Genomic DNA, 15,820 nt, shown 5'->3' with positions numbered 1-15,820 from the left:
TACTATGAAACTTGAATCGAGAACTCGATCGTTCGAGTGAACAAAGTAAGAGAGAAAGCAGAATACAGTAAGAGAGAAGGCAGGAAGAGAAAGCTATAGCAAAATAAACTCAAATGACCGTTCGAGTTCTCGATTCGAGTTCCTTAATAGGGCTGAAAGGGCTTATCTCCTAGATCGTATCGTAGTGTCGTCCTTTCATGGCCTCCTTCAGTTCCGGAATAAGAAAAAGTCACAGGGGGGCAGACTTAGTGAATACGGTACCGTATTCACCGTTCGGCATCATCAATGTGTTGTTTTGGCCAAATATTCGCGCAGAAACCACGATGTATTAGCAGGGGCGGTACAGCAAATGTTGGGTTTCCCACAAATCCGGGCTTTTGAGACCGATTGCTTCGCGAAAAATCGCGCATAACTTGCAGGAAATATATGTTATTGACTGTTCTATCTTTTAGAAACAAGTCATGATGCACCACAACTCTGTAATCGACGAAAACTGTAAGCAAAACTGTTCAAATTCGACCAAACTTAATCGCTACGATATTCGTTACTCAGACACATCGTGGCGATGCATCGTAGCGTTTGGACTGAGCTTTGGCTTTTTGACGTTCAAATCTTCTCGGAAAAACATTTGAACCACCCGTAAGCGCTGCTTTTGGTCTTAATGGCTTCACCATAAGCCGCATTCAACATTTCGATTGCGCCCGAGCTCCTTATTTCGTTTTATACATAAAATTTGGTACTGATTCTTTGTCATTCATTTTGCGGAATAGACAGAAATCGCCGATAGGCCAAGACACGCGCACAGTCAAACAGCTGTCAAAAATTGACGGATTACTCAAAATTGGCGAACTTGTTACCGTAAGTGAGTGACATGAGTAGCAACCTAACGCCATAACAAAAATCGAAAATAGAACAATGTCAATCTACTCTTTGAACAAGTCTCGTATTATGGTATATACTGATTATAATAACTTCAGAGTCTTGCTAATTTTAGGGAGCCGTGAAACATTCGTCAATCAAACCATTGGGTCGTCGTTGGGTTGCAGTCTGGTAGACTTGGTAAAACAGATAAATTTTCTAAAAGCGTAGAGCCAACGACCCAAGCCAAATGTGGTGGATGCAGCCCCTTAAGTTTAGAGCGACAACGTATATGTGGAGAAGGCAGACCCGTGAAACAATATAACAGAGCGAACGTTGCTCTTAGCGAAGAATCGCGTTTGGGTAAACAATAATCAAATACCCAGAGGAACCACCGAAACGCTTCGTGTGGTCGATATAAACATTAGACTCAGCATAAACACGATCACGCTACGCGGGCGACGATCGATTATGCTGAGCATTGCAAAAAGGGTCACGTACGCCACCACAGTTAGGTCGCAGTAGGTTGCGATTAGTTAAGACGAATTTTAATCTTAATCCAAACGCGGATGCGAGAGGTTGTGCTCTGCGCATACCGCACAGTTCAATTAAAGCGTAATAAAGTCGAGTGTATTAAAACAGAGATGTAAGTGTAGACTAACATTACATTTCACAAAAATATCGCATTTAATGAACCTATCCTATAACATATGAGCGGAAAAATCCCATGATCCCATAAATAGCGCTAGTATTATTGCATTCACCATATTTTCAGTTGGTACTACTAACTATCAAAAGAAAGCTGTCAAAATTTCATGACATTCTACTGATAAGTGGGCGAGTTGTTGTGCTAAAAGTGACACTAATTTTGTTATTTTTAGAACCATGCATCAACAGTTTTTTCTTTGTTAATGTTACACTGTTTCTGATGTGCAAAATACCGTTTAAACAAAGCAATGGCTTGAAAATTGTTATGAGGACGTCACTCCATTAGAAAGAACAAAACAACGTTGGTTTGCTGACGTCAAACGTGATCGTAGAGACACCGATGATGCTGAATGTGGACGTTTAAACCAGGTGGTAATACTAGAAATCATTAAAAAATACCCAAAATCGAATCGAAATTCGAAAAGTGAAGTTGCGTCAATTAGCTGACATTGTAAAGATATCAACAGAACGCGTTGGCGTTATATTGCATGAACAGTTTACTATGAGAAAGGACTGTTCAAATTGGCTGCGCATTTTGCTCACTGTTGACCAAAACCAAGAACGTATTAATGATTCTGGGCAGTGTTTGTCAATGTTTAAACGTAACAAACCGGAATTTTTTCGTCCATATATGACAATGTCCCGGGACTTTTCAGCCCATGTTTACAATACAAGACCTGGTTTTAGACCATGGAGCGTACATAGGTATACACAATTGTAAGTTTACATTTAAGGTTTCTTATATGTATGGGTTTGCCAAAACAGTTAGAAACGAAACATATCCAGGTTTAGGCGTATAAAATCGATTTTTTTCCAAATAAATCAGATGCTTATTATATTGAAATGAGTTTTTTTCTTAATTCAAAGTATGGTATGTGCAATCGCTATACATACATTTCTTCCATCCCTCTGCTAAATCGTGAATTCCACGTCGGAAGAATTCTTCATCTTTTGGAGCAAACCAATTAGTCATCCAATTTCGACTTCCTCGTAGAAATCGGCATTCTACCTGGCGGAATTGGAATTTCTACTCTCTAAGTTAATTTAATTTAAGTAAATTTTGTTACCTAATTGAATTGGCATGCGCGTTGCATCTATGAAAATATTATAAACGCTAATCGGAACGGCCAAGTCTAGTGGATACGGCGGCGGATGGGATAGCATTTCTCTGCCAAGTGTTTTGATTGTAGCTTGAACCTGTTTTGCTCTGTGTGCAGGAGCATTGTCATGGAGCAAAATTGCCTTACCGTATCTTCTGTCTCATTCTGGTCGTTTTTCGATTAATGTTTGAAATTGATCATTTGTTGATCTGTATTGACGGTTTAACCGGGTTTTAGGAGCTTATAGAACACTACACTTTCCTGGCCTTTCAGACACACGGCATTGTCTTTGTGCCGAATCAATCTTTTGCAGTCGAAGATGATGGGTTTCCCGGACTGACCTTAAAATTAATGCCTTTTCCATCCGCAATGACGATCTGATGGAGAAATGAGTTCCTTTTGTAGCTGGCGAGCAGAATTTCACATGTAGTTTTTCGGTTTTCCTGCTGTTTTTCGTTCAGTTCATGTGGAACCTATTTTCCAATCTTCCAGGGTCTTTAAATGTAGGGATATCATTCTTCAAACGTAGGGTTATTGTCTCCCAAAATACTTATAGTAAGCGTTCTCGATCTTCTATGCAGTTTTCCAACGATTTTTATTTGTTAAGTCGAAATCGCCATTTTAAAAGTTATTATTATCATTTTCTAAAAACAAGCTTCGGCATGCATTTAATGCGATTCTGTAGCAGTTTTTTTCAGCTGGTAGCAGAAAAACCATGAAAAGCTGCGAAACCTAAACCTTACCTAAATCATTTACGTGGTTGTCAAAAAAGCATGTGGTAAAAAAAGCAAGCAACTATAGTCAATATTTAAACAATGCGATTTTATACGTCTATACCTGATTTATCTTCAATTAGTAATGTTGTTATATTTATTATAATTATATTATTATTGTATTGCGAAATTGATCAATATAAAAACATCATTCACCTGTTAGTGTTTGAAAGAATGAAAAGAGCCGTTTTCGGCGGCTCGCGATATTTCTTTGCTTTTAAACCGATGTGAGCCATGCGTCGTGGAAGTGGAGTGTGTTTTGAAGCACTCCTTTTGGCTGCAGCAATAATTAACAAACATACTTATAAGTGAATTTTGTGCGGTATATAAAAGCTAAAAACACGTTCCTAGGAAAAAAACACAATTAAATAAAGTTATGAAGTCAAGAATGTAGTACAAAGCAGTATTGATATGAAAAAAGATGCTAAATCCATTTTATGCAGAACCCATCCTCGCAGCGCTTTTGTACTGCTTTATATGGACTTATCTTTGTTTTAACGTCGTGTGAAAATCCATTTCAAATAAACCTCAACACTTAAGACCGAAATTCAAATGGTTATAACAATGGTTATAATAACTAAAAGAAGTTTTTTTAATAACTTTAAATAAAAAAAGAACGCTAGATGACGCACCCTGTTTTTGAAGTAATGCCGGGGACGGTAGTTCCGGAAGGGAAGGTGTAGGATGGAGAACCAAGCAGGGGTTTAGTGGCAGTGAGGGGGGTTTCACACGGCGTCCGTTACCGCGTTTTTCTGCTTGCAAAATACAAAATATGGATTTAAATAAAATAAAAAATCTAGTCTAGTTTATAACTTTGCTTGAAACTAGCTTCGTCGTAGGACCGCGCATAAATCTGCCTACAGAACCGAACCACAGACAAACACGAAAAGAAGAAGCACCATTTCTACTGCATGTGCCCAGCATTTTGATGAACTACTCAATGACCAAATTACCGAGCAGCGGGAAACTCTACCATCGGATACATCGGACGTCTACGTTATTGAAGTCCGTTTGCTTGCTTCCTATTCAATAGTGTGTGGTGTACGGAAGTGAATTAAAAACTCATTCGCTTCTGACTGTGGCGCTACACGAAGCGTGAAAACTGGCGTAAAATTAATTATTAATGTCAAACTGTGTACGCTTCGTATGGCAGCAAAAATATAAAAACGAAATGTGAAACGTGTTTACGTTCGTGTTTGTGATCCGAGAAAATAGAAATAGAAGAGAAATAAATTGATTTCTGAATATTTTTTTCTGATCCGATTTTGTTGCTATACCAGCAAATAAGAACTTACATTATCCTCTGTTTGTAAGCAAAGCGTATGCAAAAAGTATTTACGCTCGGGGTTTACGCCTCGGCCGAGCCGTAAACGTTTTGACAGAAGCGTAGCAGTTTGGCATTAATCGTTAATGTCAAAAATATTACGTTACGCATCGTCTGTCGCCACAGTGATACGATGAAAAAGGCATGAGTATGAATCCCGGAGTTAATTAAATTGAATGCAAAGTTTGAGTTAATTAAAAATTCATTTCAGTCTGTCCTTATTCTGCCTGAACAAAACCATTTTAATTCCGGCTCTAAGACCAGGTGATAATAACCAGGAGGTTAGAAAGATTCAGGACGATTTTGGCATTTATTGCGTCAGCATATTTAGGTGATAAAAAAATGGAATGATAATCCCCCCTATTATGAAACTCGAATCGAGAACTCGACCGTTCGAGTGAACACAGTAAGAGAGAAAGCAGAATACAACAAGAGAGAAGGCAGAAAGAGAAAGCTACAGCAAAATGAACTCAAATGACCGTTCGAGTTTTGAGTTCGAGTTTCATAATAGGGGGAATGTATGGTACACGATGGCTGATCAAAAATGTTCGCGATATTTGAATTATCTCGGGCAACGTATGTCAGATTTTTGTGGCGTTAGGTTGCTATACATGTCAGTGACTTATAGTCAAAAATTGGGCCATTTTGAGTAATCAGTCAATATTTGACAGCTGTTTTAATTGAACGTGCTTCGGCTCATCGTCGATTTTTGTCTACTCCAAATGTAATTGACCACGAAGCGGTAATCTGAGTTTTGGAAAAAGTAGAAAACAGGAAACATTCACAGTGGGCCAGATCTGGGAAATAAAGTGGCATTGACATCACTAGAGTGTTGTTTAGGCCAAAAATTCGGGCAGAAACAACGATGTTTTAGCAAGGGCGCGACAGCCAATTTTGGGTTTCCTACAAATCCAAACATTTGTAACGGATTGCTTCGGGCAAATTGCGCATAACTTGCAGGAAATATTCTTTATTGACCGTTCTATTCTTTGACAACTACACATGATACTGACGTCCATGCAGTCGAAGAAAACTGTAAGCAAAACTGTTCACATCCGACCAAACTTAGCTTTTTAACGTTCACATCTTCTCGGCCCTCTGAACAATATTTGAACCACCAATAAACGTTGCTTTTGATCTTAACAGCTTCACTATAAGCCACAAGGAACATTTCGATTCCGTCCGAGCTCTTCATTTCGTCTATCACACAAAATTTGATAAAGATTCTTTGTCATCATTTGTCATGGCAGAGACAAAAATCGACGATGAACCAAATCTTGTCCAAGCAAAACACCTGTCAAAAATTGACTAATATCTCAAAGAAGCCGAACTTTTCACCATAATGGGCGGTCCAGACGCTACGATACGATAACGATGTCTGCGTAACTGACGTCTCTTACGCAGATCTACAAATCTGAACAAACGAGCATCAATTTGTGAACAAATTTCAAACAAGTGCCAGTTTGTCGGTTGACTTGTTGATGTTATGTTTTGGTCTCTTATTTATATTTTGGACGCTTCGTCAACGTTCGCGAAAGTGTTTAACTGAATTTATAAAAATTTACGAAAGTCTGCCATGTCTTTGGCAACTAAAAAATAAAAAATATAGTGATCGCAATAAAAAGGTGGAGGCATACGATGCCATTTAAAAGCTATTTCCTCGACACTGTAACCTCTTCGCACGTTCTTTTTTCGCTTTTTAACCAAAAAGCACAATGCTAAGGCAAACCAACACAGTGTTGGTCAAACCATGGCTGTTTCCAACATGTTCAACCGACAAACTGGCACTTGTTTGAAATTTGTTCACAAATTGATGCTCGTTTGTTCAGATTTGTAGATCTGCGTAAGTGACATTAATGACGTCTCCGAGAGACGTCAGTTACCCAGACATCGTTATCGTATCGTAGCGTCTGGACCACGCTTAAGTCAACTGACATGTGTAGCAACCCAACGAAAATCGGTAGCTCGGTAGCTCGCGAGGACCCAACGGTAGCTCGCGGAAATTCAAATGTCGCGAAAATTGTTGATCAACCCTCGTATGATAAGCATCAATTCTCAACCGTTGCAGACATGTTTTTAAGTTAAAATATTATAAGTACAATAAAATCACAAAACATTGGTTGATATATATAAAATATACTACTGTACAAGATCTGAGTCAAATTGTTATTAACTTGAGAGTCATGTAAAATACGTAAAAGTTTGGAATACCTTTGATAACTACTCTACTGATGCGCGTTTTTTGTGTATCATCGATCGCGGTTGATGCAGTTTTAGTGTTGTTGGCACTGGTGATAGATTTCACGGCAAAAATGCTGAAAGCAGAACACGAGTAATAGCAAACCCTGATTAGTATATATATCCCAACATGCTGATTTTTCGAGATATTGTGTTTGATCAACAAGTATTTTCTCAAATTTGATTTCAAATGAAATGATTACAAATGATTTCTTTATAAATCGATCTGACACAATATCTTAATAAATATCCCTTAATGTCCCGAACTTTTTACTAGTCTTGTCCACGATTTCATTATCGTTATTTTTTAAACGAAGATCCTGATCAAGCCTGCTTTGCAGTCCATTGTTTTCTCCGATGATTTCGTCTACGGCTTCCTGTGTTTCTTCTTCCTCTCCTTCGTTGTCATCATCGTCTATATTGTTATCGTGTTTGTTGCTTAAACTGTCCAGCTCTGTATCTGGATCGTCATCTTTTTCAACTGCTGTCAGTGATTCCGCATCAGCTAGATTGTCGACGGCAATTGCGAGGAAAACATTTAGTAAAATATCTTTTTTATACAAAGAAGTTAAGGAATGTTCGAAATGTCTTCTTCTTATTTGGCGTTACAACCGCTAGGCGATCTTAGCCTGCACCAGACACATTTTTTTTTGTTAATATCTCTGGCGCCAACCGTAACAGTTCGTTTTTACGGGCGGGGTTGTTTGCCCCGCGCCAACCCTCCTTGTCACGCCGGTATCGGGAATCGAAACCATGGCCGGTTGAATGACAACCGATCCCGGGATTCGAACCCAGGCCAGCTGCGGTAACAGCGACGAGCGTTACCGACTGCTCTATCAGCGGGGGACCGAAAGCGGTAGCGTTCGAAATGTGCTTTTTTAAAATATTGAAATGATGATTGATTTAAGAAAAAGTAATATCAAGTGATGAACAACCAACAACCTTTTGCAATCTTCAACCTATTATATATATTTTCTTACATACAATTGTAATTGTATGTCATATTGTCATTCATGCCTCATTCTTTTATAGTATTTTGGAGAGTTCAATTAGAATATCCATTTTACTTTAACCGAACGTAGATTACGAGGTCGGCTAGTTTGTAATAAACTGCAATTTGTAATATGCTAAAAGTTGTTGGGTTGTTGGTCCCGCGCCAACCCCCGGTATCGGGAATCGAAACTATGGCCGGTTGAGTAACAACCGATCCCAGGATTCGAACCCAGGCCAGCTGCATTGACAGCGACGAGCGTTACCGACTGCTCTATCAGCTGGGAGCTACATTTACAATATACTACTTATTTGAAAACTTTTTTGCATAGGCAAAAAACATGCTTTGAAAAACTGAAAAAAACTGAAACAACTGAAAAAGTTACGTCAGTAGCGATGTTTTCAAAAATAATCCAATATTTTCTTCAAATATTCGAAAATTTATGTAGAGAATCTTTGAAATGAATGTAGCTGCAGTTCTTTTTTACTATTAGGTGTAGCAATTAATTCGTGCCGTTGTACAATAGATGGCGTTACTCACTGAATGTAAAAAATATTTTTTTAAGAAAATATGTGTTTAATAGCTACTATCGTTGCGCATCTAACGCGGTATAGATTGTTTGATCAAAGTGTAGACAACACGTGTTTCAAGCATTAGAACGTGTCAAGTTTTGCGAGGAGTACATTTTCATTACTGCTTGCACGGCAGAAAAAAGGGATTCTTTTACCGAATCGTCACTGGTGGGTAGTTATTAGAATAGTCCTAGACGCAAAAAGCCCTGGTGAACCAGGTCCATGGCAAGCAAAGCGAAATTTTCACTTTGCAACGGTTATGATTGGATTGGATTTTGTATTATAGAGGCGTTGGTCAGCAGCTAAACATTAACCTCTTTCTACAATACTACCTTAATTTAAATTTAAATTTAAGACTGAATTTAATTCTCAAACCTAGTGCCTATTTCGTCCCGCATGGTACCTGGGCAATGCAAACCCTGGCCTTTCCGAAGGACTTCCATTGGCAGGGAGGTTGGAGGTTGTAAACCATTGTAAACCCGGACTCTGAGGGAGTCGGCGACTATGGTTCGTCGGCAAGGGCTCACAAATGAAGTGACTTTAGTTTGAGATGAACTGAGCCCTGTCTCTGCGGAGTCTGCGACTATGGATTGTCGGCAAGGGACCAAAGCGAAGGTCAAATGCAACAATTATGATGTGCATATGGTGGGATATGAAAGACGTAGTGTACTTTAAGCTTTTAAAACCTGATTAAATTATTGAAGGACAATCCCATCAACAACAATTAATGCATTTTCAGCAATGCTTTGGCCATAAAACGACGAGAATTAAATAAAAGACACGATAATTTTTCTAATGACTAAACTCGACCCCACATCGCAAAACCGGTCCAAACCTATCTCGAAAATGTCGGATGGGAACTCGAACTCCCCCGCTGTATTCACCAGATGTTGTTCTTTCGGAATAGTATTTGTTCCGTAGCATGAGTAACGATTTGACAGCACATTAACTTATTATGAAAGTATTGAAAAAGGGGATCTGAGGGGATCGCTGGTAAAGATAAGAAGTTCTATTAAGAATTATGGAACTATCTAAAATATGGTAGAAAGTGGTTGCTAACGACGGACAATTCTTTCATTAGGGTAGTCATAGGTTTAATTGTTGTAGTTAGGTCACAAATGTTGAACTAGAACGGCACGAATTTATTGCTACACCTATCTATATAATATCTATTGAACTGTATAGACAACCTGTTTTACAATATAGACTATTTTAACGTTTGACTAGACTTCGCTTGGACGAATTAGTAAAAGTGCCGATGATATAGGGGTTTTCTTTTTTATTTTTGCCTCTCGTCTGTAATTTCATCTCATGTTAAAACGTATATCCTCTTTTCAAAAACGTTCGTCTTTTGTCAAAATTTATCTATCCTGATCAATATTTACGGCATCTTGTCGAAACTATTACCTTCATCTTAAGATTGTTTACCTTCGGCCAGAACTCCTTGCACAATTCATTAATAGAAAAAAATGTAAAGCACGTCTTCCAAACATATTGTTTTCTGCTGGGTAAATATCGGAATTCACAAACGTAATTTAAAAGGATACAGTTGCCGCAAATGAATAGAATAATAAAGTAAACACTGGCTAATATTCCAAACGAAGCCACTCCACCGTATGCTTGGATCCCGTCATACATAACCGCATTCTATGAACAAATATTGATTAAACATACAATACACATTCATCGATCATTAAAAACGGAATAGCTTTAAAATGTTTACCCAATCCTCTCCTGTTAATATCTGAAAAATAAAATGAAACAAATGCGCTATAGAATATTTAATGAACAAGTAACGGAAAAAGCTTCTTTTATAACTTCAAACTACACCAACATATATTTACCTGGAAAACAGTTAACAGGCTCTGCATAAAGCTATCAAAATTAGAGCGCGGTTTATTGTCCGTAGAGTTAAAGATGAAGCGACCACCAAACACTTGCATACCAAGAAGGGCGAATATAACGATGAATAAGAATAGTAACAATAGCAGCGACGCAATAGATTGAATTGAATTCAGCAACGAAGCAACTAGGTTTGACAACGATTGCCAATATCTAAAATATCCAAATAAAAAGAATAACAGATATCAAAGGAATAATACAATATTGCGGTGCCACATGGGGTGCAAATACTCGATCTGACATTTCAGATAAATGCCAAACTGTTCGCGCTTATCAAAACGTTAAAACGTTTATACCTCAGCGGACACGTAAAATCCATTAGCAAACGCTTCGTTTTCAAACAGAGAATAATCTATGATTACGTTACGCTTCGTCCCTAGCTTGTGGTTTCAAAAACACATTATTATCTAGTATGGGCTCCCTGAACATCAATGCAAAATTGAAGTGAGAATCTGTGAGGGTCACAAAATCCGTTTCCATTGTGCGTTGTCCTTAAGAAGAATGATATTTTTCTTTTTTCAACCTGGTCTTTTTTCACGAATTTTATCCTTCAGTCGGTCTAAACGAGGAAGGATTTTCCGGAGTGAGCGGGTGTGTGGACGTTATCTCAGCGAGGCTACACAAGGAGTGGCAAAGAGTGCAGCGGAAGCAAGTCAGACAGCTCAGACAAGATAGCGTTACTCACCAAATATAACAAATTTTTAAATGAAATATGTGTTTGATTTTGAAAAAATGATTTGATGACTGATTTTAAAAAATGACAAAACTCGACCCCACATCGTAAAACCGGCCAAAATCTATCTCGAAAATGCCGGATGGGCCCCCCTGTACACCAGACGTTGCTCTTTCGGACTAGTATTTGATCCGTTAGATGAGTAATAAGTATACCCTATTGAAAACCTGAAGAATACCTTCAAGTAAAAGTTCTACAATATTTACAATATTTTTCAAGCAAAGATGAATTATGGCAAAAAGTGCAGCAGGAATGGTAAAACTAATTCCAGTAAAAACTGGTCAGCTTTTGGTCGATTCGCTGCCAAGACAAGTGCATAAAGTGCTCCAAAGCAACGGCGCATACACGGGTTACTAACTAATCTTCTTCTATATAAGAATGAAGTTCTTTTTTGTGTGCGGCTGATAGACTCCGAAACTACTGGACTCGATTGACTCGAAATTTGGTATACAGGGGTTTTAGAAGCCGAGGAGTGACGTAGTCATGGTTAGAAACCCCGCACTCCCCTCTTTATTTCACCTCCCTAACAACTAACTGTCAAAAACATTCATTACTCCACAAGTTATGAATCGAATTTCATCAAAACTTGCACAATAGTTGATGGTCACCTGAAAAACCATGTTACAAAATTCGGTCCTTGCAGGACGAGGGAAAGTCCCAATACAACCCCAATCCTTAAAATTCGTCCTAGGGCAATATGGGCATCGTTTCTTAGGTTTTGGAGGTCTCTAAATCGATTGGCTTCACTTAAAAGCCTTTTCTATCTTCTTTCACCTATCACCACCCGTCATTCCATCCATCTTGAAGTAGTGTGGTGTTGTGGGGAACTGCATAGTTTGCTTTTGATTTTTGAAGAAGGTAAGAAAGAGAGGAAAGAAGAGAAAGAGAGAAAGAGATAGAGGAAGAGAGATAGAGAAAAAAGAGAGGTGGATAGCACCGGACTGCTACAACCTTCTAGATATCAATTAGGAAGATTAGATTATAGATTTCACATAATTCATAAGATTAGATTAGATTTCATATAATAGAAAAAAGTACATTTGACACCTCCCGGGAGAGGGGGTTCCCATATTGGAGTTACGGTGAATGTTATGGGAAAATATGGGAATTGTTCTGGTGAATGTTTGAAACCCCTCGCCACTTTACAAAGGGGGGCTCCCATACAAAATTTGGATAAATTTCAGCAAAATTCGAAAAATGTTCAAACAATGTGAGTCTAATTAATCTGGTGCGATGTATGCAACGGGAAGCGGCAAGGAAAGTCAATCGGATACATCACCGGGAAACTCTATCATTTGAAACAGAGTAACGGGAGGCGGAAAAGGAAACTGAACAAACATGTCACCGAGAAGCCCGATCGTCTTAAAAGTAGGAGCAACGGGAAATGAGAAGGGAAGCTGATCGGATACGTCTTCGGGAAGTCCTTTGAAACGCCAGATCGAGAAACGAGGTAGGCATGAGGCGTGGCGACGCGCACCGGGAACAGCTGGTTTTGAAATAAAATATTGACTTTTGATATTAGCAAAAGTGTAAACCATGTAAATTCATTAAAATTTGCCCTATACACAAATTTACCTATTTCATTGATACTTTTTCCAGGTACTTTTAACAGCTTTACAATAGAAAGCAGTTCCTTCCTAGGAACGAGTTCCTAGAATTTTTCACTTCTTTTAGACTATCTTTATCTTATTTTAGTACTACTATCTTGTGCTATCATTGTAATACCTGTGAATGCAATAGGTTTTGAAAAATGATCAATTAATGCAGCTTAAATACTTTTACCTATTTTATTGGCCAGTAGTGGAGGACAGTCGACCGGGAGTGATCACTGGATCTTGATACTAAAATGGCTGGGGTGAGCCAAGTGCTTCGATACTCTTTTCGGAGCCACAAAATTCAGTCTATCCTTTCGAAAACACTCTAAATGTTGCCGAGAAAGTTGCATTCGAATGCGTTTTTATTTCATGGTTAGCGAATGCGGCACTCATTGTGCACACAGCTTTCTGAGACCCAATACTTCAGTCAAAATATTGCTTACACTGTATTTTTCCGACGCCGCAACCCATCTTTTTATTGTATTAATTGAAGGCAAAGAGCCGTGATATTATTTCAGCATTCGTTCATAAATTTCCTTTGCTTTTAAACATTCCAAAACTAAAAATTCTATCTGGGCCGCCCCACGAGCCGTAATTTGGACCGTAAAAAAGTCAGAACCTTTACGCTTCGTGTGGCAGCAAAAATATAAAAACGAAATGTCAAACGTGTTTACATTCGTGTTTTTAGTCCGATTTCTGTATATATTTTTCTGTTTTTCAGCACTTACATTATCCTCTGTTTGTAAACAAAGCGTATGCAAACAGTATTTACGCTCGGGTTTACACCTCAGCCGACCCGTAAACGTCCCGGCAGCACTTTGGCATTAATCTGTAATGTCAAAAACATTACGTTACGCTTCATGTAGCTCCCCAGATAAGCGCAAACAATTTGGGTGTTCAAATCGAGTCAAATCGAGTGTTTGTGCTTCGTCTGGCCCCCCAGATACAGTTACTAATCCGAATACAGAACCCGAATTCGAATACGCATTAACATTCATATTCCAAGATAAGTACACTCGAAAAAGGATTGTGGAAATTTCAATTTTCTATTTCATAATGTTAGGTTGCCAAAAAAGAAATCCATTATTTTTGGGGGATTTAAAAAACTGTATTTAAGGTATTCCGATGCGTTTTGATAATGCCTGGTAATGGAACAAAGACAAAACAGCGAAAGATTTTTTAAAATCTGCAGTGCAAGCTTGAAAACGAGCATAAACTTTGATCTATGATCGACACTTTACAATATATCGATCTCCAAAGCCATCGAGAATCGAGAAAATAATGGATTTCCTTTTCCTCAACCTTATACTATTATTATTCAAGGAGCAAATAAGGCTTACGATGTTTACAACCTACTTTGTCACTTTGAAGACGCGCAACAGACGAACGCAACGCAATACAGATATGCCTAATGGGGGCATCATTTGAGTGTTGGTCAGCAGCACTTCGATAACACTGCCTATGACGACGAAGCAATCAAAGCGATTGAAGAGCGACACGTAGTATCCCTGCAATCCTAGGCTGTACATTTTAAGAAACATTTCAAGCGAAAAGAGCGCCACGAAAAACATGTTGGTATATTCTGAAAGGATGAATGAATGGAGTAAATCGTAAACATTTTGTGATATCAGACATGAAATAAGCCTCTAAACATAAGATAAATTTATATTGTGAGCCACGTTGTGCTTTTAAGTGGTTTATTGAGAGGGAAAATTGTATAATTTTGGAAAAACGACATGTATGATTGTACCCGTATTATATAATTTTGAATAGAATTTATGTGAGTCATGTGGACAGCCCGATGGTGGGAGAGTTACCAAAAGACTGACGGCGTACGGCAGATTGTGTGTTGTGAGTTCAGGCAAGAGTTGACTAGTGTTAACTTAAAAACTAGTGTTAACTAGTGTTAACTTAAAAATATTCTTTATTGACTGTTCTATTCTTTGGCAACAACTCATAATAAAAAAAAAAAAAGAAAACTGTAAGCAAAACTGTTCTCATTCGACCAAACATGGTTTTTCGACGTTCACATCTTCTAGCCCGCGGAAATGCAAATGTCGCAAAAATTGTTGAACAGCCCACGTATAGCTAGATAAATGCTTTAAGCATAAAACAGATGTAATGTGATCACACTATGTATTATAAAGAGTAACAAGTGAGCAAACACTAAGACAAAACAGTTTCCGTAAGAGCTGTAAGCAGTATTACTTGTTTAGTTAGGTATAAGAAAGAACAACAGTATATTTGCAGGATGAGTCATGCATATTGAAAAATTGTAAGGATTGGTACTATATAGTCTGTACTAGTAGTTCGCTGGTATGACTAATGCAGAAATTTCGTCAAAAAAAGGATCACTTTAAAAGTAGGGTTCCTGTTTTGTTCAAATGTCGGTTGCAATCGAAAAAGCCTACGGTCAGTTATTAATCTTTCGCTCAGGAATTGAAACCATCGATGGTGAATGGAAAAACGGTTTTGCCATCGATGTGAATTATTTTCATCAACAAGCATCTACATAATTTTCAATATCAGCCTCTGAAAAACCGCTTAAAAGCACAAAATATTGTAGACATGTTTCCGGTTTTTTTAAATTTGGCCCATGACTTTAAAACTCTTTAAAACAAGAGCAGAGATTTTAAGTAGCTTTATTTTAAAATGTATTTTGAATTATTGAATCGAATTAGCCGTGTAAGTGGGATTATGTCATCATACACATTTTTGATTAGTGAACTATTAACATTTTTGTTATGTCAGCAAAACTGATTTTTTTAACCGGTGCAGCTTAACCGGTCGTAAAAAATATTTTCTCGGCAAACAGTCGTACAATCAATCAATTAGATAAATTCGTGCTTACATGCGGGCGTACTTGGTTGGCTCCCTGCAAGTATGTATCGAGTTACTGTATGTCAGTTTACTTTCCATCGTTCCACTACTCCAAAATTCGGGAGCTCCAGGCGCTCGAATGCAACTAGATATCATTTATTAAAACCATAACGATCAAGTTGAGTTACGTAATAGTCGAGCGGTCT

The 15,820-nt window shown here is 38.2% G+C and overlaps 1 protein-coding gene across 4 annotated transcripts in view; it reads right to left on the bottom strand.

Moving 5' to 3' along the window:
* The window catches only part of LOC131211207 (muscle calcium channel subunit alpha-1-like), a 35,610-nt gene that overhangs the window by 7,664 nt on the left and 12,126 nt on the right, over positions 1-15,820 (bottom strand). For all 4 annotated transcript variants that reach the window (XM_058204601.1, XM_058204599.1, XM_058204600.1 and 1 more), the window contains exons 7-12: positions 14,151-14,376; positions 10,409-10,619; positions 10,288-10,308; positions 10,112-10,211; positions 7,269-7,551; positions 6,975-7,078 (exon numbers count right to left, since the gene is read on the bottom strand). In XM_058204601.1, coding sequence (XP_058060584.1) covers positions 6,975-7,078; positions 7,269-7,551; positions 10,112-10,211; positions 10,288-10,308; positions 10,409-10,619; positions 14,151-14,376 — 945 coding nt within the window. The remainder of the gene's footprint in view (positions 1-6,974; positions 7,079-7,268; positions 7,552-10,111; positions 10,212-10,287; positions 10,309-10,408; positions 10,620-14,150; positions 14,377-15,820) is intronic.

The sequence above is a fragment of the Anopheles bellator genome, chromosome 2 (genome assembly GCF_943735745.2).
Source record: "Anopheles bellator chromosome 2, idAnoBellAS_SP24_06.2, whole genome shotgun sequence".
Lineage (NCBI taxonomy): Eukaryota > Metazoa > Arthropoda > Insecta > Diptera > Culicidae > Anopheles > Anopheles bellator.
This window is presented reverse-complemented; position numbering and strand designations above follow the sequence as displayed.